Source organism: Chiloscyllium plagiosum, unplaced genomic scaffold (genome assembly GCF_037043375.1).
Source record: "Chiloscyllium plagiosum isolate Xiang-an unplaced genomic scaffold, Cpla_swu_hap1 HiC_scaffold_6, whole genome shotgun sequence".
Lineage (NCBI taxonomy): Eukaryota > Metazoa > Chordata > Chondrichthyes > Orectolobiformes > Hemiscylliidae > Chiloscyllium > Chiloscyllium plagiosum.
This window is the reverse complement of record NW_028270144.1, coordinates 17,842,494-17,864,463: the sequence shown is the minus strand read 5'-3', so window position 1 is coordinate 17,864,463 and position 21,970 is coordinate 17,842,494. Positions and strand designations below refer to the sequence as shown.

Below are 21,970 nucleotides of genomic sequence, written 5' to 3'. Positions count from 1 at the left end.
ACTTTATTGGATGCTGAGTTGGATAGGCCTTTGATAGGCAAAGTTTGAGTGGGCACAGGCATGACAGTGACACTGAGGTCATGACCAGTCCAGCCATGATCTTATTGAATGTGTAGAAGGTTTAAAGAGCTGAATGGCCCACTGTTGCTCCCAAGTCTTATTGTCATCTGTTAGCGGGGGAGACCAATGAAGGGATCATCAATATCAAACACTAGCCAATAGATCTAACAGGAATTTCAGGAGAAACCTATTTACCTTAGTAAGGATGAGCTGAATAGTATAAATGCTATTAAAAGGAAATTAAATAGAGGGAGAAAGGAACAAAAGGATATGCTGACAGGGTGGGAGGGGATGATATACAGCATAAACCTAAGCATAGAGCAGTTGGGCTGAATGGCCTGATTCTGTCAATAAAATATTTTATAACTGCTTTTTTTTTTAGCTGCAATACAAAGTGCTTTATTTGTTATGTTGTCAGAAATACAAGTTATTTTCTTGAACTCTATTATTACTATTTCCTGTTACATTGGATCGAACAATAAATGATCTTTATAGCTATTTTAAAAATATATGCTAGCGATCCATTAAGTTGCTCTATTTCTACAGCAGGTATGTCCAAGATCATGAAAGTCATACAATGATTTTTTTGCATTTGTTTGCTTGACCTATAGTCAAAATTTCAAATAACTCTTGTCAGTCAACAGAACAGAATTTCCTTATACATTTTTAGTTGATATTTTTTCCTGTATTTTCATCATCTGCCAAAGTCTGCTATTTGACTACAATATAGATTATGCTCAGGTCTGGTTTCCATATTGCAGAGGTCATATGAAGACACTGCAGAAAGGAGATTTACAAGAGTAAGGTCAGACTGTTATCTATCTCTCCTATCTCTTAGGAGAGATAGTAAGAAGTCTTTTTTGGTCTGGTGGAGGAATGTAGTCCATTTCAGGGATGATATCTAACTCAGAAATAAGTTAGATAAGAATTTTTCCAATAAAGGATGACCAAAGTACAGATGGTACTAGGTTCCACAAAACTAATAATAATGTTAAAACTGTGATCGTAGCTTTCTTTTAGGTGATGGGCATAAAAGAAAATGGGGTCAGGATGTGTAAGTGGAATTAAAGTATAGATCATCCATGATCTTATTGTATAATGGAACAAGCTCAAGAACCTGAATATTATCAGACATATCAAGAAAGATTGAATTGACTGGACTGTTTTCCCCAGAAAAGACAAGGCTGAGGGTTGACTGGATACAGTTCTCTTAAAATTATCAAAAGATTTGATAGGATAGGTATAAAAAAGATGTTTCCACTTTGGACAACATCTGAACTACCGGTCATAAATGTAAAATAGAAACAAAAAGTACAAAAGGAACTCAAAATAAATTTTACCAAGGGATTAATGCAAATGTAGGACTCACTACCACAGACAGTCGTTGAGATAAATAGTGCAGGCACATTTAAGGGGAAGCTGGATAAACGCATGAGAGAGAAATAACAGAAGCAACGTTGCTGAGGTGAGATAAAGTACGCATGGGAGGAGGCATATGTGAATCATAGAGACTGACATCGTCCAGTCAGGTCAAGTGCATATTTCTGTGCTGGAAACACTATGAAAATCTATGGTATAGTGATGCAAGGATGGGTATTTCTTATGAGTGACTGTGTTGTCATGCTTAATAGTAACATTCAGAGAAGTGCATGTAATGTGCAGGATGTAACAGAGGTGTTCAACATTGCAGACAACCTTAAAACAGCTTTTTCATGTTAACCAGACAGCATGTTGTCTCTGTAAACCATTAAGCAAGTTGCAAGTAGAATCTGCTGTTTGAAACAATTCCATAGAACCTAATCATCAATGCCTTCTCTTCAGAGCCCAGCGCATCATCGTCAAGAGTACGCTCGGTTCTTTAAGAAGCAGGTAAATGTTTTTAAATAATGGCTGAGTACCAATCTAGACAAGACTGTATGAATGACTGCATTCCTACAACCCACCCTCCCATCCTGGCACTTTCCCCTGCCACCGCAGGAACTGTAAAACCTGCGCCCATACCTCCTCCCTCACCTCTATCCAAGGCCCTAAAGGAGCCTTCCACATCCATCAAAGTTTTACTTGCACATCCACCAATATCATTTATTGTATCCGTTGCTCTCGATGCGGTCTCCTCTACACTGGGGAGACTGGGCGCCTCGTAGCAGAGCGCTTTAGGGAACATCTCCGGGACACCCGCACCAATAATCCACACTGCCCCGTGGTCCAACATTTCAACTCCCCCTCCCACTCTGCCGAGGACATGGAGGTCCTGGGCCTCCTTCACCGCCGCTCCTTCACCACCAGACGCCTGGAGGAAGAACGCCTTATCTTCCGCCTCGGAACACTTCAACCCCAGGGCATCAACAGTTTCATCATTTTCCCTTCCCCCACCTCACCCTAGTTCCAAACTTCCAGCTTAGCACTGTCCCCATGACTTGTCCGGACTTGTCCTACCTGCCTATCTCCTTTTCCACCTATCCACTCCACCCTCTCCTCCCTGACCTATCACCTTCATCCCCTCCCCCACTCACCCATTGTACTCTATGCTACTTTCTCCCCACCCCCACTCTCCTCTAGCTTATCTCTCCACGCTCCAGGCTCACTGCCTTTATTCCTGAAGAAGGGCTTTTGCCCGAAACGTCGATTTCGAAGCTCCATGGATGCTGCCTGAACTGCTGTGCTCTTCCAGCACCACTAATCCAGAATATTGTCTATAATAGTCAGATATGTAATACATTGGTGTCTAAAGGGTGAGTGATATGCATGTTTACAATGTTTTGGTGTACAATGGCCATGTGTATAATGGTTTTGTAAGTAATTGATTGGTGTGTAATGGTTGGTTGTGTAATGGGTGGAAAAGCAATGAGTGGTTGAGCAATGGGCAGTTGAGTAATGGGCAGATGAATATTGGATGGCAGATATCCAGCAGGGTCAGTGTTCAATGGATAGGTGTGTAACAGACAAGTGTGCGGTGTTTTGGGCATAACTGGTAGGTGTGTCATGTTTAGGTGTGTGACAGGTGGTTGTGTAATTGACAGGAGTGTAATGGGTAGTTGTGTGTGACAGGGTGTGTGTAATGGTTGGGTTTATATTGATGGGTGACTAATGGGTAGACGCATAGTAGGCAGGTGTTTAACAAGTAGAGGTTTATCAGGCAGGTTTATAATGAGAAGATTTGCAGTAGGTTGATGTATAAGGGCAGGTCTAATTCATGTGGATGTGCAAAACATCGAGGCTTAATGGATGGATGTGTAACAGCTGGATGTGTTACAGGTGAGTGTGTAACAGAGGTGAGTGGGTAATTGACTGGAGTCTGTAGTTTGGAACATAATGGATAGGGTGGGTACGTCACAAATAGATGTATAACAAGCAGGTTTTGCAATGGTTTGATGCATAATGGGTATTAATGTGATGGTTGCATATGCAACAGGTATTAGGCAGATGAGTAAAAGGTATGTGATTGACAGTGAGATGAGTAACAGGCAAGTGAATAACAATGCATATTGTGTGAGTATGTATCCAGGGAGGAGGTGTGTAACAGTCTGTATCAGGTGTATATGGTTGGGTGTATAACAGGTATGTGTGTAATAACAGGTATGTATGTATGACCAGTGGATGTGTCATGGGTGGTTATGTAACTCCCTCCCATTTGAATCAAGGTGCATTAGCAGTTTTTCAAACTGCTAGGCCTTTTCTGAATCTAAAGATTCTTTGAAGTCTATGACTAGTGTTTTCACTATCTCATTAAATACGTTCTTGAAAATCCCAGAATATAATCCAGGTCTAAGGGACTTATTAGCCTTTTGTTCCAGTCATTTCCTGAGTACTTTTTCGCTAGTGACAGTTATTGTACTTACTTCATCCTCAGTGCTAGCTTCCCCCCACCCACTCTCTTTAGCCTAGATTATTTAGTGTTTATGGAACTCCATTAGCATTCTCTACCATGAAGAGTATTGCAAAGTATTTATTCAATGCCCCTGTCATTTCCCGGTTCCCCAGTTTAATTTCACCAGCATCATTCTCTGAAGTGCCTAACTCCATTTTGGCCTCTGTCTTGCTTTCTGCATATTTACAGAGGGCTTTACTGTCCATTTTTATTTCTGAGAAAACTATATTTTATTTGCTATTTTGTGAACCGACACTCGAGATAAACCAACAAAAATTATATCCCTGAAACATCAAAACGTTTACTGTATTATTATGATCTGTCTGATAATCTGTTGAGGGTGCGAGTGAGAAGGCTGTCTGCTGGTAAGTTTTACTTAAGATAAAGTTGTATCTGTAAATAATGTATAACAGTGATGTGTATACCCCTTGCATTATGTTTGTATTACTTTGTGTGTATTTTTATATTGATTATATGGCCCTCCCTATCAATCGGAATATTTATTTAACTAAATTTATTTAACTTTAACACAGTTGTTTCTGACCCAAGTTTCCCATTCTCAAACTGCATGCTAAATCTATCATATTTTGTGGTTTCTGTTACGCAGGAATCTCTTACTCTGAGTTAATTTATTAAATCTGCTTCATTACACATTACCAGGTCCAAAATAGCCTGATCTGGTTACATCCACAACAGATTGTTCCAGGAAACTGTCCTGAATATACTCAATGAATTCTTCCTTTGGGCACCTTTGTTAGTTTGATATACCCAATCTAAACGAAAATTAAGGTTGCACTTGATTAGTGTATTATCTTTGTTTTACATGCTCTCATTATCTCATGATTTATTCTCTGTCCAATAAGGCAGCTACTATTAGAGGGCTTGTTGACTTCTACTACCAGTGTATTCTTCCTTGTTATTTTTTACTTCTATCTATTTGGATTCTACATCTTCCAATCCTAAACCTTTTTGTTTTGCGATCATGCTTATTTCTTCTTGTATTAACAAAGTATTATCCACCACTCTTTACTTCCTGACAGCCCACTTGAAAAGACACATGCCCTTGATTATTTAGTTCCCTGCTGTGATTTCCTTGTAACCACTTCTCCATAATGGCTAAACGATCATACTGGTTAGCCTCTGACTGTGCCATCAACTCATTTATTTTGTTCCAAACACTGTGCACATTTAAGTAAAGAACAACTTATTTTACCAGTCTCCCCCCTTTCACCCTAATTGTTGTTTACATTACACTTGCATACTTTATTCTTTCCTTCTGTTCGGGGTATCATTGTCAGAGTTGTTGCTCTTTTGTTTTATAAGCCTATGTATCCCACCTCCTAAACCCATTCCCTCTCTAATTAGGTTAAAATTCTCTCTACAGGATTTTAATTGTTCAATTTGACAGGATACTGATCCCAACTTGGATAAAGTGAAGCCTGTCAAATCAAAACAGTTCCCTTCGACCTCAGTAGTGGTGGCAAAGCCCCGTGAGCTGAAACCCATTCCTCCTACATCAACCTTTAAACTACACATTTTATCCTTTTAAGCAGGCAGACAGCACAGCCCTTCAGACCCACTACTACGATTACTTCCTGTTTCATGCTCCCAGTTGAATAGTTGCCTGTACAGTGGTGCACTGTGAGGTTGCCCATCCTCTGTGGAGTCCTCATTGACATCTACAAAGCTTACAACAACCTTGTAACTGTTGGATGATTACAAGATCAGAGGCTCCCCAACAGCTACCTCTTCTATTCGCCATATCTGTCTCATCTACAATTACACCCTTCTGGTCTTGGGTCACAGATCAAGTTTGAATGACCTAATCTAAGGGGTGTGACCATCAAAGTAACTTTTCCCTTTCCTGGCACAGTGCAATGCCTGCAGCTCAGATCCCAGCTCCAAAATTCAGATTTGAAGGTATGCATACAATGACTAATAATGTACAGGTAGGTCTAGATTAGAGTGGTGCTGGAAAAGCACAGCAGCTCAGGCAGCATCCATGGAGCAGGAAAATCAGCGTTTCGGGCAAAAGCCCTTCATCAGGAATAGAGGCAAGATACTTCTTCCGCTGCCTCCGCCTCCGAGCTTACTTTTACAATCAGGACTCCCGCCCACCTTCCGAGGACCCCTTTGCCCACCTCCAGCAGACTCCATCCACCTGGACACCCCACGCTATTACCTGCCCTCGATCTCTTCATTTCCAACTGCCACCGAGACATTAACCGCCTCAACCAGTCTACCCCCCCTCTCCGACTCCAAACTCTCACCCTCGAAACGCGCAGCCCTCCACTCCCTCTGATCCAATCCCAACCTCACCATCAAGCCAGCTGATAAAGGAGGTGCAGTGGTAGTTTGGCGCACTGACCTCTTCACCGCTGAAGCCAGACGCCAACTCAAGGACACCTCCTCCTACCGCCCCTTCAACCATGACCCCCACCCTCCCATCACCAAACCATCATCTCCCAGACCATACACAACCTCATCACCTCAGGAGATCTCCCACCCACAGCTTCCAACCTCGTAGTCCGGGAATCCCATACTGCCCGATTCTACCTCCTTCCCAAGATCCACAAGCCTGACCACTCTGGCCGACCCATTTTCTCAGCATGCTCCTGCCCCACTGAAGTCATCTCTACCTACCTTGACACTATCCTATCCCTCCTAGTCCAGGAACTCCCCACATACGTTCGAGACACCACCCACGCCCTCCACCTCCTCCAAGACTTCCGTTTCCCCGGCCCCCAACGCCTCATCTTCAGCATGGATATCCAATCCCTCTACACCTCCATCCGCCATGACCAGGGCCTCCAAGCCCTCCGTTTATTCCTCTCCCGACATCCCCAACAGTACCCTTCCACCGACACTCTCATTCGTTTGGCCGAACTGGTCCTCACCCTTAACAATTTCTCCTTCGAATCCTCCCACTTCCTCCAGACCAAAGGGGTAGCCATGGGAAACTGTATGGGCCCCAGCTATGCCTGTCTCTTTGTTGGCTATGTAGAACAGACCATTTTCCGTAGTTACACCGGCACCACTCCCCACCTCTTCCTCCGCTACACTGATGACTGCATTGGTGCCACCTCGTGCTCCCGCGAGGAGGTTGAGCAATTCATCAACTTCACCAACACATTCCACCCCGACCTTAAACTTACCTGGACCATCTCCCTCCCCTTCTTGGACCTCTCCATCTCCATTAATGATGACTGACTTGACACTGACTTTTTTTTCCAAACTCACCAACTCCCACAGGTACCTGGATTACACCTCTTCCCACCCTACCTCCTGTAAAAATGCCATCCCGTAGTCCCAATTCCTCCACCTCTGCTGTAACCACTCCCAGGAGGACCAGTTCCACCACAGAACACACCAGATGGCCTCCTTCTTTAGAGACCACAATATCCCTTCCCACATAGTTAAAGATGCCCTCCAACACATCTCGTCCACATCCCGCACCTCCGCCCTCAGACCCCACCCCTCCAACTGTAACAAGGACAGAACCTCCCTGGTGCTCACCTTCCACCCTACCAACCTTCGCATAAACCATATCATCCGACGACATTTCCACCATCTCCAAACCGACCCCACCACCAGGGATATATTTCCCTCCCCAACCCTTTCCACCTTCCGCAAAGACCGTTCCCTCCGTGACTACTTGGTCAGGTCCATGCCTCCCAACAACCCTCCCCTGCCAATGCAGGAATTGCAAATCCGCGTCCACACCTCCTCCCTCACCTCCATCCAAGGCCCCAATGGAGTCTTCCACATCCATCAAAGTTTCACCTGCACATCCTCCAATATCATTTATTGTATCCGTTGCTCCTGATGTGGTCTCCTCTACATTGGGGAGACTGGACGCCTCCGAGCAGAATGCTTTCGGGAACATCTCCAGGACACCCGCACCAATCAACCACACCGCCCTGTGGCCCAACATTTCAACTCCCACTCTGCTAAGGACATGCAGGTCCTGGGCCACCTCCACCACCGTTCCCTCACCACTCGAAGCCTGGAGGAAGAACGCCTCATCTTCCGCCTCTGAACACTTCAACCCCAGAGCATCAATGTGGATTTCACCAGTTTCCTCATTTCCCATTTCCCCACCTCACCCCAGTTCCAAACTTCCAGCTCAGCACTGTTCCCATGACTTGTCCTACCTGCCTATCTTCCTTTCCACCTATCCACTCCACCCTCCTCTCTGACCTATCACCTTCATCCCCACCCCCATTCACCTATTGTACTCTATGCTTCTTTCTCCCCACTCCCACCCCCTCTCATTTATCTCTCCACCCTGGAGGCTTCCTGCCTCTATTCCTGATGAAGGGCTTTTGCCCGAAACATCGATTTTCCTGCTCCTCAGATGCTGCCTGACCTGCTGTGCTTTTCCAGCACCACTCTAATCTAGACTTGGTTTCCAGCAACTGCAGTCGTCACTTTTGCCTATGTACAGGTGGGCGTCTACGGATGGTTGCATAACAAGTGTGTGTGTGTATAGAGATGGATGGTAAACTGCAGATGTGTAAACAGGCGAATCCATAATGGTCTTTATGTAAAGAGTGGGTGCATAATGGGCCTGTTTGTAATGAACAAGTCTACACAGGTGGTCAGTGTGTAACAGCAGATACGAAATGAATGTGTTAGTGACAGGCAAGTAGGTAACATGCAACTGATCTGACCTCTGCCCATTCTGTACGTCCACCAATGTTGAATGTCACCCAATGTACATTCAATGTGTTCAACTGAAACAGTACAGGACATAAACATGAACAGGTAGATAGAATAGTGAAGAAGGCGTTTGGAATGCTTTCCTTTATTGGTCAGAGTATTGAGTACAGGAGTTGGGAGGTCATGTTGCGGCTGTACAGGACATTGGTTAGGCCACTGTTGGTATATTGTGTGCAATTCTGGTCTCCTTCCTATCGGAAAGATGTTGTGAAACTTAAAAGGGTTCAGAAAAGATCTACAAGGATGTTGCCAGGGTTGGAGGATTTGAGCTATAGGGAGAGGCTGAACAGGCTGGAACTGTTTTCCCTGCAGCGTCGGAGGCTGAGGGGTGACCTTATAGAGGTTTACAAAATTATGAGGTGCATGGATAGAGTAAATAGGCAAAGTCTCTTCCCTGGGGTCAGGGAATCCAGAACTAGAGGGCATAGGTTTAGGGTGACAGGGGAAAGATATAAAAGAGACCTAAGGGACAACCTTTTTCCGCAGAGGGCGGTATGTGTATGGAATGAGCTGCCAGAAGCAGTGGTGGTGGCTGGTACAATTGCAACATTTAAGAGGCATTTGGATGGGTATATGGATAGGAAGGGTTTGGAGGGATATGGGCCGGATGCTGGCAGGTGGGACTAGATTGGGTTGGGATATCTGGTCGGCATGGACAGGTTGGACTGAAGGGTCTGTTTCCATGCTGTACATCTCTATGACTATGACTCCATAACAGTAAACTTATTACTCGCAGTGTCTAGACCACACAGCAAAGGAATTAAAAATAGACAAATAAAATGGTGAGATCAATAACCTGGAAAATACAGCACAATCTTACTGAAGCTTTGGTAAGATCGTATAAAGTTGTCTTTAAATCTTATTTGAAATAGTGCTCAGCTCTGGTCATCACATGATTAAAGAAAGATATACAAGCATTCGAGATGATAGGGAAGGAAGGTAGTGAGGTTGATCCCTAGTGAAAAGAGAATAAGTACTGAGGTAAAGATTGAAGAAACTCATGCCCAAAAAAGAACTGTTGAGGAGAGAAATTAATTGACATGTGTGAAATATTAAATAGTTAAGATCAATAAGATACAACATGGATAGTATTTCACAGTGAACCAGGAGGTAATGACCAAAGAACATAAATTCAAATCAATGAAACAGATATTAGGAGAACTTTTAGTCTAAGTGATAAATCTTTGGTGAGGTTTGCCAGATAAGCTGGCTATAAATGCATGAGGGTTATGCAAAGGACAGCTCGATGCTGAGGTGGGAGCTATTGAATACAAGGGGGATGAGCTTCAATAAGCCGATGGCCTTTTCTCATGCTTGACTTTTCCAATGTTCACAGCAAAACAAGATTAATAGTCATCTGAATGGTGCAGTCAGTTATAAGATGCAAGGCAACATTCCTGCAGTAAATTAGCTGGGTATTCATCAAGGATAGGATACACTCAACTTTTATAACTATGACAGGGAGTAACCCATGACTTTTTGCAGAGATAATTTCCTGAGTACATGCTAATTTGGCAGAATCCTGGGTGTTGGCAGCAGCCCTCAGACTATTTGCAATGTTCTGAGATGTGCTGGCTACTTGTGAGGCTGCCTCACACCGACACATACCACCAACGCAAACCTCACAAACCTCACACTGGAATTGCACAGCACAATATTCCATGATACTCTGTTCTATATTTATCTTTTTTTTGTTTTAATTTGGCTTTGGGAGTGTGCTGACTGACCAATGCATTGATTTTCCTTAAAAAGCATAATATTCATTTTACTCATATGTTTAATAAAATAATGCATTTTCCAGTCTCAACTTGTTTAAAAAGTGCCTATATAAAACTTTGAAGGCTCTGACGTTATTGGCATTTCTATCAAATAATACTTAATAGGACTGAATCAACAGCAAAACCAATGGATTTGTTGGAGACTGCAATATGTATGCTGCCCATTAGATGTTTTGTTACAGTTTGTGATACCGAAACCTTCAATTTAAAATCAATAAAAGTCAGATTCAACATGTGCAAAAGACTACGAAAAGAAACAATGATGCTATACAGGGAATTAAGTGAAGTCAAATAAACCTCTCAGAAAGTGAATTAAAACAAGGCATTTTATATGTCAGTAATAAGAGTAGTAATTTAGTAAAAATACAGAGATACATGATCTAATAATGCAAGTGGGAAGATAGGCAGAACATTTGGCATAAAGACTTGGAGTAATTCCAGGATTTTGCAAGGCCAGATATCAAACAAAACTGAGAGTTGTGAAGACTTGTGTCCTTCTGTTGCCCCTCTTTCTGCACTCGCTCCAGATAGAAGCAGCAGAGAGTGTTTGTAATCTAATGGCATGGTAAAAATGATGTAACCAGTTACAAGAGTGAAGTGAGGTCAATGCATTATCTCTACAACACTGAAATGATAGAAGAAAGACCTGCATTTAAGTAGTGACTTTCACATCCATAGGTCATATTAAAGTGCTCTCCAGCCAACTAAATATTTTTGAAGTGCAGACATTCTTGTCATTTAGGAAATACATCAGCTTTGCATATAACAAACCCTCACAAACAGCAACAGATAATTTGTTTCAGTGATGTTAACTAAGGGATAAATATAGTTTAAGATGCCAGGGAGATTTCATCTGCTCTTCTTATAAGTAGTCCCATGGCATCTTTATTTGCACCTGCATTGGCAGATCTGGCTTTGGTTTACCTTCTCATCCAAAAGCTGTACATTACATCCAACAGTGCAGCACTCCCCCACTGTGCTGCACCAGGGGCATCAGCTTTATTTTTTTTCTGATTGGTCCAAAGACTGCTACTGTGCAGCCACAACTGACACTGCAATCATAATTTTACATACTGTTGTATTTCAGTGGTCTATCTGCGTAGTTGTGGGACTTAAGTATGCCAGTGACTTAATTTTATTTCTTTTTAACTTTTTGTTCTTCTGTTGTTGAATATTGTCCATTAAAAAATTTTTTGACTGACATCGTGGCAATTGTTTTAAATGGTAGCTGTATTGATTTTAGTAAGTATCTGAAGTTATTTGACAGTGTGCAGAAGAGATATATGGGAAGGCTTTCAGGGATGAGGAACTGAGTTACGTAGATAAATTGAAGTTGCTGTGGCTGTACTTCTGAAGAAGAAGAAATTGAGAGAATTGATAGAGACATTCAAAATCATGGGGACTTCAAACAGAGTAGATAGGGAAAACTCTCTGTAGCTATTTTTAGTTGACTGTTCAGGCATATCATCACACACCTCTAGAGAAGGTAGGACTTGAACCTGAATCTCCCAGTCTAGGGGTAGGGACATTACCACTGTACCACAATAGAGCTCAAGGAAGCACTCTTTGCATGAGTGAAATGATTGAGAATTAGATGATCTCAATTTTGTGTGATTGATGAAAAAAAAGCACAACAATGTGAAGAAATGCTTTTTTACTGCAGCGAGTTGCTAGAAACTGGAATGGAGTGACTGAGAATATGGTGGAGGCAGATTTCATAGTGTGAAAACAGGCCACTCAGCCCAACAATTCACACCAATCGTCCAAAGAGCATCCCACCCAGACTCATCCCCCTTCACTGTAACCCTACATTTCCCACAGCTAACACACCTAACCTATGCATCCCTGAACACTATGAGCAATTTAACGTGACCAAACAACCCAACTTGTGCATCAGGAAACTGGGGCACCCAGCAGAAACCCATGCAGACAGAGGGAGAATGTGCAAATTCTGCTAGGCCTAAGATTGGAACCGAACCCAGGTCCCTGGTGCTGTGAGGCACTGAGCAAACCTATTCAATTAAGGCTTCCAAGAAAAATGTAGGTAATTATCAGTAGATGAATGTTTGCATGCCTAAAGGGTAAAGGCAAGTGAGTGGCACTAGGTGAAAGGCTCTTATAGAGAGTTAGTGCAGATATGACAGACTGAATTGCTTCCCTTTGTGCTATAACAATCCCATAATCTTTGAGACAACGTTGCTAGACCACCTGAGCTACTTAGCAATGTCAATTTACATTTATATAGTGCCTTTATCATCCCCAGGTGCCTCAAAAGGCATTAACATAATCACTCAAAAAGTGGGAGTGATTTCAATGGAAAAGACATTAGAACAGACGACCAAAAAGATGGTCAAAGGAAGTTTTCAAAACAATTCTTTCATGGGTTGTGGGCATCACAGGCAAAGTCAACATTCCTTGCTAATCCCTAACTGCCCTTGAACTGAGTGACTTGACCAGCCATTTCAGAAAGCAGTTAAGAGTTAAACACATTGCTGTGGGCCTGGAGTCTTATTGTAGACCAAGCTAGGCAAGGACAACAGATTCCCTTCCCTGAAGAACACCTGTGAACTAGATGGATTTTTAAAATAATTAATAGCGGTTTTCAATCAATTGAAATTCCATCACCTGCCACGGCAGCATTTGAATGCATCTCTTCTGCATTATTAATTCATTGACATTACCACCACACTATATTTCCTGAAAGTCTTTGAAGGTATAAGAAAGGCAGGGAGCTTTAGAAAAGAGATTCCAGAGCATAGTGTATTGACAGAAATGGAGAGATGGAAGTTGGTGAGCCCCGAGTTGGACAAGCACAGGTACTCAGATGATCGTAGGGTTTGAAGTGATACCAGAGATACAGAAGAATAAGACTGTGGAGAGATCTGAAGAAGAATGAGAAATGAAAAATTGACAGTGAGAGTCAATGTAGGCAGTAAGAACATAGGTAATGGGTATAAAGGAGCATGGGTAATGGGTATAAAGGAGCATGGGTAATGGGTATAAAGGAGCATGGGTAATGGGTATAAAGGAGCATGGGTAATGGGTATAAAGGAGCAGAAATGTGCGGCATTCCAACAGTGCATTCCAATTCACAAAAACTCCTCTCCGATCCATTTTCTTAATCTGTGGCCTCTGACTACAGCACTGGAAAACTGCTTCTCCTTAAATACTCATGAAAATCCTCCGTAATTTACGTAATGTAATACAAGAGGGTGAATTTCCATGGGGAAATTTCCTATTTGACCAGCAGAACAGCTTCAGAATTCCATGCCATTTTCTGGTGTTCCCATGTTTCTTCCAAAGAGGTTAGGAATGACAATTTCATCAGAATTCACCCCTAAGATCGTGAGGATTGTTACAAGACACAAGGCAGTAAGGTTTGGATTGTCTGAAAAACTTTGAGTGAATTTCAAATAATTTACAAATATGATATCAATCATGATATTTGATTTATAGATATTATTGCAATGGTTTATGAGTTTCCCAGGTATGATAGTGTGACAATTTTGTTGCAGGAATAGAGGCTTGGGTGAATAACTGCTTGAAGGGGACTGTCATAGTTATTGGAGAAACTGACTGAAAGAATTGATTCTACCACACTATCACATTTTAAATAACAAGGTCTGCGCAATTTCTGGTTCATTATTGTGTCTCTGCTGATTGGCCATGTTGGGTATTGTAAATTCTTCCCATCAGTTGCTCTGATAAAGCTATTAGCACTGAGGAATAAATAAAAATGCCCTGTTCATAAATATAAGATGATCACTAAAAAATTCAATAGAGAATTCAGGAGAAACTTCTTTACCTAAATAGTGGTGAAAATGTGGAACTCACCAGCACAAGGAAGTGGTTGAGGTGAACAGTATTGATGCATTGAAAAGTAAACTGGATAAATACATACAAGAGAAAGGAATGAAAGGATATGTTAATAGGTTGACATAAAGTAGTGTGTAAGGAAGCTCACCAAGCCTGGACTTCTGGGCTGAATGGCCTGTCTCTGTGCTGTAAATATTGCATGATCAGTAGCCATAAATATTAAATGCTGAAAGCGCGATGACTTTACTCAGCCAATCATTGAGCTTTGAGGACTAGATTCCAAGTCTGAACTCGTTGAAGTTAACAGGAGTGTAACAATATTACAAGTGACCTTAGCATCCTTGAGTCAAGGAGGACAAAATCAATTATTGCATATCAGTTCAAATCCCACCATGAGATTTTGCATTTACTTTAGAATGTATTTAGAATATAGAAAGGGGCAGATGCCATAAAAGTAACCTTGAAACTGTTGGATTGTTATTAAAAAAAAATTGAATAGCTTTGCCAATGTCCTTTAGGAGCACAATGTTCTGCCCTTATCCAGTCCAAGTCTATGTGTGACTCCATTACCAAATCCACAACTCGTAATTGTCTTCTGGAGAAGCTTAAAATGCCACGCAGTTGTATCAAATCATTTGCTATCAGTGATCACCAGCTGCACGGGATAGTTAGGGGTACACAATAAGTCTCAGCCTTGCATGAGAATGTTCAACAAATTGGTTATCATTTTAACAGTTTTTTCTATTCAGAATGGGATCACAGTTCCATATTTGAATATCATGATGTGAATAAAAGGTACATCATGGTATGATATGACCAAAGACTGTTTATTATTGGAGGTCAGTATAGTTTGTCAATATTACACAGAATTACAGAGAGCTAGCATCAACTTGTCAGACAGTAATGTAATCAACTGCTTCTGAAAGCACTGAAACTCACAAGAAATGATTGCAAGGGCATTACTTGCCCTCTCATGTTACTGTGAAATGCCTTATGATAATTTTTTCATATTACGGGTGCTAAATAAATAAACACTGATACTGTGTATAAATATCAGCACAGCTCCAAGACTGAGTTACAGCCTTGACATTGCTGCCTAACCTCTTAAAATCATTTTCATTCTCAAGTGATCCAACTGTTACATGCTTGTTGAGATGAAGAAACATCGAAAGCAATGTAATAAAGCTGAAACATAAAGTTATGTGTTTCAGGACACATTTTTGCTAAGTTAGCAGGATATAAATTATAAAAATCTAACACAATCAAACAAGTGTCTTGAATCTCAAGAAGGTAGTCCATATCAAACAAACAACTCTTGTCTGAAAAAATAACTCAGATATCACAAATCACATTCAAGGAGGTAGATTTTCCTCGAACAAATAAAAATTAATTCTATTTCTATATATGATTTGATAGAATCAAAAGTAACTACTTAAAGATACCACATTAAATTTGAGCCGACTGCCAGCTGTTATGATCAGTTAACATACACTGAATTCCATTCACATTACAGCTCAGTGAAATATTTAACTCTTGTACAGGAGTGTGGGTGATTAAAGGTAGCAGAATCAATTCCACAGCATATCCCTGAAACACTACAAGGCAAGCTACTCAAACAGAACAGAGAAAGGATTCTGATTTGATTTTCATGCTCACTATGTCTAAGCTACCTGTACAGATTTCTGGATTAACTCATGCCTTTTCACCCTTTCCAAACCAGTTTTAATGTCTGTCAGTTCGTTTCTTTAAAAATACAGACGAGTTCATTCTGAGAAAACCTATCTTACTTCTGTGCTGTTTACAAATGAGGTATAAGCGCAACAGATTCCCTAGTATGGAGTCTTAACATTGCTAGATCTGGCTTAGGATAAATGAATTAAATTAAAAACATGTTTATAAGTATCTGCTTATTACGAAAGAAGGGTGACAACGTTCTTCAAAAGGAAATCACAAACTTTAAGCTGTAGGCAATGTCATTCAGCTAAGGATCTTTAATTTTTTACAAAACTTGTAATTCTAACATTGATATCGACTGATAGAAAATCAAGGAGTGTATTTAATGTCCTTGAAATAAAGAAGAAATAACAAATCATTGGAATATTTTTGAAATTCAGTAATGCTTTATTACCTTGATCGAGCAGTTCTGCCAGACTCCATCTCTGATAATGTTAGCAAGCTTTATGGATAGTAGATTGCAGGACAAAGATGAGAGGAAGCTGCACTTGGTCAGAAGTCTTTTTCTTTACACTGAAAGTAACTGAACCTGGAATCACTGTCTTTTAGACAGTAGTCCCCATACAGGAGCTATCTGTGATCCGCAGCATAAGGTACATTTAAACAATCCCATTGAATGAAGAGATTATGAGGATGTCATGCACTGAGCAAGATTTGAAGCAGAGATATTAAATACTGGATTTTCCAAGGTTAAATAGCTCAACAAAAACAAAATAGAAAATTAAAACAAGTCAAATTGTTGATAACTTTCCAGTGGTTTTACATGTAAATGATTCTAATGTTTGGGCGACAACAGGAAGCCCTTTTAACTTGTTCTTTCAACTATAATTGAACTTGCAAAAATGCTACCTGTTCATATTTCATGAACGTCAACCTTTATCGTTTGGCCATGTAAAGATTTATCCTAATCGAATGAATTGAAGTGCATCGATGTTGGATAACATGAACTGATTTTTTTATTAAGTGAGAGATCGTTTTGTGTTTCCTCCTCGTGTAAAACACTGATTCCAACTTCCATAGGCTCCTGTTTGAGGTTTGATGTTATATAAGAGAGTGCACATTACCATTTATATTTCCTTTAAGACAACTTCGAAAGCTATCCAATACAAAGTTGAGAGATGGAACATGTGTTTATGCCGGCAATGTAATTTTCCCGTATTAACCTGTGTCTGGTTTTAAAAATAATGTTGTTCAGATCCTTACTCTCAAGCAAGGACGGGTGTTTTTAGGTAATTATATTGAGGGGTGGAAAAGAACTAATTTTAGAACAAATCAGCATGCAAAGGTTAATTGTTACTGATGTGTAAGTTGTGCTTATTGCTCGCTCCCTGTCACTTTGCATCTGCCTTAGACTCATAGCTATTTATTCGAAACTTCGAACTCGACGTTATATATACTTTGATTCATTGTTGTGGTCTGACTGTGGAAATTACTGACTTGGAGCATTTGTGGTTTATCGGGTGCTTTGCTTTATGTTTTGGTCTTTTGTCACGTTGCGGTGCCTCTTGGTCCCAGAGACTGAGGAACTAAACGGGGGCGAGCTACCACTCCAATTGGCTAACTCGAAAACCATATTGAAGACGAACAGAATGGGTTCAGATGTGTTCCCAATCTGGGTATGGTTATCTGTGTGTATGTGTTTGTGTGTTTGAGAGAGAGAGGGTGTGTGTGTGTGTGAGGGAGAGTGTATGTGTGTGAGAGGGAGTGTGTTTGTAGTGTGTGTGTGTGAATGAGAGAGAAAGAGTGTGTCTGCGTGTCCGGGCAACTGAAGTACATGTTTGCTACAATCTTAAACATCTGCAAATGTGCCATAAAGAAACCAACATTCACACAGCCTGTGAGGTTACTGAGTCGTTTGTAGACACACAAAACAAATTGGACTTTATAATGCAATGCACAAATCTATTTTCTACAAATGTATCCACCTTCGCCAAAGGTTTCTGTGCCAAAACACCCTCTTCAGATACATTTGGAAGGCAACTGCCCGTTCCATTCGACCGGTTTTTTGAAAATTCTGATATGTCACCTCAATAACAAAGATTTGTCACCAGGTGAAGAAAATGAGGGGAATTCTAAATGAGTAAATGCAACATTCACTACTTTGCTGAGAATTTAGGCTGTTGCGGGTTACTGACGGCCTTTGGCCCAGAAATGGGCCCTTTAGCTGTTGAGGGGCCGCTCTCCTTGAGACAGACAGAAGCCAGTTTCAGTTGGATGGGTTGTGACAGCTACGCTGAACATCCTCATTCCCCCCCCCACCCCCACCTGATGATTCTCCGACTGATAGATTCTTACCACCCGGCTCGGGGAAAGGCGACGGCAAAGGAAGCGACCCGGCTCACACATTCTGAGACCCACACACACCTTTCAAATAACTTCGGTGTGTGTGTGGGGGGGGGGGGGGCGGGGAAGTGTCCTCGACACTGCTCACCCATCACCTTTCAATATTTCCACACCCAGAGCCTCTCTACAAATTAAACCAGGAAACATTTTCCTCAGTTTCTGTAACTGAGAAAACACATTGCAATTATCCACACCGAATTTATAATCTTCCAAGGAAACACTCTGTATGTTTACTTTTCGTATGGGGTTCCCCCCCCCCACCCCCTTTATTGCAAAAACAACAAACCTGGTCTCCTTAGTCTCCTCTTCTTCATTCCGAAGATCCTGACTTTCGAGAAGATATCTACCAGATTCCCATTACAGATTCCTTTGTTTTTGTGAGGACTGTTAATGCGTTTGGTGACCATGGGTCTGTCCAGGTGGTGCTCCCGAGCCTGGCGTTTCTGCCGAATCAGGGAGCTCGCAATAGCCGCTGCCATGGCTAACGGTTCGCGTCAGGAAAAGAGACAAGAAACAGCCCCGGAAAACGACGGCGATCCAGCACACACCTCCCGGCCTCTCAAAGCATGAAGCCCTTCATGAAGATTTTGGGTGGCTGCTTGCAGTTCACTGCCTCAGATTTGCCGTGTGTTTGGGAGCGATGAGCCAGTGGACTCTCTCAGTGAAAAGCACAGACCACTGTTAACTCCTAGCACCAATCTGGGGACACTCTCCTCCCTCAGCAAGTCTTCCATCCTTCCCTCAAATCCCAAGACAAGGAGCAAGTCAGTCGCTCAGACCAGGAATTCGCCTTTAACCTCACGGGACTATCCTCTTGCAGTGTGGCTTCGCCGCATTCTTTTTTTTTATTATTGTCTTGTCAAATTCTCGGAACTTCTTTAACTCCTCCAAGGGGAAGCAGGTGAGATCTCCTTGCCCTGGTGGTTTGACTGAGCGCAGTGTGAAGTGGTTGCTGCGCGTCTCCAAAGAGCAGCAGCAGCAGCAGCAGCCGCCAGCAGTTCCTCAGTTGTCTGCCCTCTCTGTCTACACTGAGTGAGTGGCCAGGATGAGCAACCGGGCGTCACAACAAAAGAAATCCGAGCTCAGACCTTCAGTGACGTCTGCTCCGTCAGGCAGCTGCGCGCAGACACACACACACACACACATACACACAGATAGATAGACAGCGAGAAAGTTTACCACGCTGCACCAACCTCCCAGCCGCTCATCCCCGGCTTTCCTGCACTCCCCTCTTCGTCTCGGTCCAACAGGGGGGGCTGCGGGGAGACAGACATCTACTGAAATGGGAAAACTCGGCCACTTGAGACGGGCGGCACTGTGGCTCAGCGGTTAGCACCGCCGCCCCTTAACCCAAGGGAGCCAGGTTCAATCCTTGGGTAGACTTTGCACGTTCTCCTTGCGTCTGAGTGGATTTCCTCCTCCCTAGCGTCCCCAAGGGACTGCAGGCATATGGACATATAGTTGGGAGTCGATAGGTGCTCCCACACAGTAGGGCTTCCGTAATTCTAATGGGGGACAACACTGCAAATGGGAGGGTCCCGGTGAATTGGGAGAACACCTTCGGGGGAAATGGGAGGATTCCCGTAGGATGGGGAAACACCACTAGTGAAATGGCGGGGGAATCCCTGGGCAGTAGATGAAAAAAATTTCCACCAGTGAAAGCGGGGCTCTCGCAGAGAAATGGGAAAACTGTCCAGTAACGCTCCTCCGGTGAAATGGAGCACTTCCTACAAATACCTTATTTTTGAACAAGGTTCCCGTCTTTGACCGGCAGAGACAGATAGGGCTCAGCACCCTCCTGCACACACATGCCTACACCCAACAAGAGCTCTGCACATTCATTCCTCCTGTAACGGGTAAAACATCCCTAGCGCAGACATGATGGTAAAACAACCGCGCGAAACACTGTCCTTCTCCACAATAATTGTGTGTGTGTGTGAGTGAGTGTGTGTGTGTGTGTGTGTATGTGAGTGAGTGTGTGTGTGTGTGAGTGAGTGTGTGAGTGTGTGTGTGAGTGTGTGTGTGTGTGTCAATGTGTGTGTGTGTGTGCGTGTGTATGTGTGTGTGTGAGTGTGTGTGTGAGTGACTGTGTGTGTGTGTGTGTGTGAGTGAGTGTGTGTGTGTGTATGAATGAGTGTGTGTGTGTCAGTGTGTGTGTGTATGTGTGTGTGTGTGAGTGTACTTGTCAAGCTCACCCCGGTCACACTGATGTAATGTACATGTTTCACAGTGAATAAGCCACAAGCGGTGGGTGGATGCACTGTTCGCGGGGTGAGGGCGGTGGTAGAAACAGGAGGGTGATTAGTTTTAACACTGAGGCCGGCAGGGAGCGGGGCTAACCCCGCGGATCGGAGATTCAGCACCGCGGACAGCGACCACTGGATCACCCCGAAGGTGCGGGGACTCCATCCACTACAGGAACACGCTCAGTCACGGTCACCCCAGCCGACCCCATCAGATCCATCTATGAGATGGCGAGGGGCAAGGTGACCCATCAGGGTCGAGGGATTTTCCCAAAGCCTGGTTGATACGTGATTACAGGAATTCCTATTTCCCTTTTGACTGCGCCTCCCCTTCCTTTGACTCAATCGCTCCATTGCAAAGCCGGGGTGCTGCCACAAATCCTTTAGACACTATATATACATAAAAGGGAAACTCCTGCTATGCGTATAGCATCGATCGGTAACAGTGTTGGTATGTTATTTTCCTTACTTCATTGATAACTGCTGCAGGATAACGCACTCACAAAACCTGCGTTGCAATCCTCATTTGGGTCGCGTTTTAATAAAAGGCGTCCTTTCCAGAAAGGGTGCCCGCACGACCACCGACCTTCAGCCTCCTTCACGCCCTCCCCCACCCTCCACACATAAGCGCTGGTCTATCCCGAGTCGATCACAGGTTCCCCCAGCCACTCCCTCCAAACACTGATACTCTTGAAGAGGGTTTTCCTGCTCAAAGCTCGGCAGGAGACTCGAGGGAGCCCCCTGCCGCCTCACCCGGAACGGTACAGCATCGAGCCTTGTTTCAAAAAGGAACATTTGCAACAAAGTGCGTTGGAATTCCCTCTGACCATATTCAACGTACAAATAGTAATTTAAAACGTTGCAACGGCTTTAAAATTATGCATCCCAGCTTTGCTTTTGGACACAGGTCCGCTTAATAACACCATGACAGCCGAATGACAGAATTAATGTCATCAATTAAATGCCTAAGAGCTCAGATTACACAGAAAACTAGAACTCCACTCTGTCTGAAATTGAATGATCCAAATCTGGACCTTGCTAAAAACACAGCTACTGATTGCTGAGTGACTGATCTAGAAAAGGATGTCGTCTGGGCAGGGGTGATCGTACTGAGTGGGCTAGAATGGACCTGTTAAGCAGTTTCCAGCTCCTCTGTTGCTGATCCAGATATAGTTGAATTTCTACGGTACCTTCTCAACGCCTCAGGTTGTCCGAACGCTCTCAACACCCACTGAAGTATAGTTATCGGCATTTGTTCATAGGATATGAGCATTGCTATCTTGGCCAGTATTTTCAGCCTTTCTCTAACTGTCCTTCAGTCTGCCAGATGTAGTCGAGGAAAGAATTATTCATTGGAGGTACCAATCAAGCGTGTTATTTTGTCCCTGAGCTTCTCGAATGTTGCT

At 42.9% G+C, this 21,970-nt stretch overlaps 1 protein-coding gene across 4 annotated transcripts in view; it reads right to left on the bottom strand.

Annotated features, from left to right (window-relative positions):
• The window catches only part of fgf14 (fibroblast growth factor 14), a 508,919-nt gene that overhangs the window by 164,268 nt on the left and 322,681 nt on the right, over positions 1-21,970 (bottom strand). The window contains exon 1 of one of the 4 annotated variants that reach the window (XM_043691271.2): positions 21,034-21,156. The exons of 1 other annotated variant lie outside the window; for it this stretch is intronic. Coding sequence is in view for 1 of the 3 variants with exons in the window: in XM_043691270.2 (XP_043547205.1) it covers positions 18,608-18,800 (193 nt within the window). In the remaining 2 variants the exon portion in view is untranslated. Of the gene's footprint in view, positions 1-16,372; positions 16,482-18,607; positions 20,270-21,033; positions 21,157-21,970 lie in introns of those variants that run through there. 2 more of the 4 variants (XM_043691270.2, XM_087987921.1) reach the window with 2 other exon arrangements.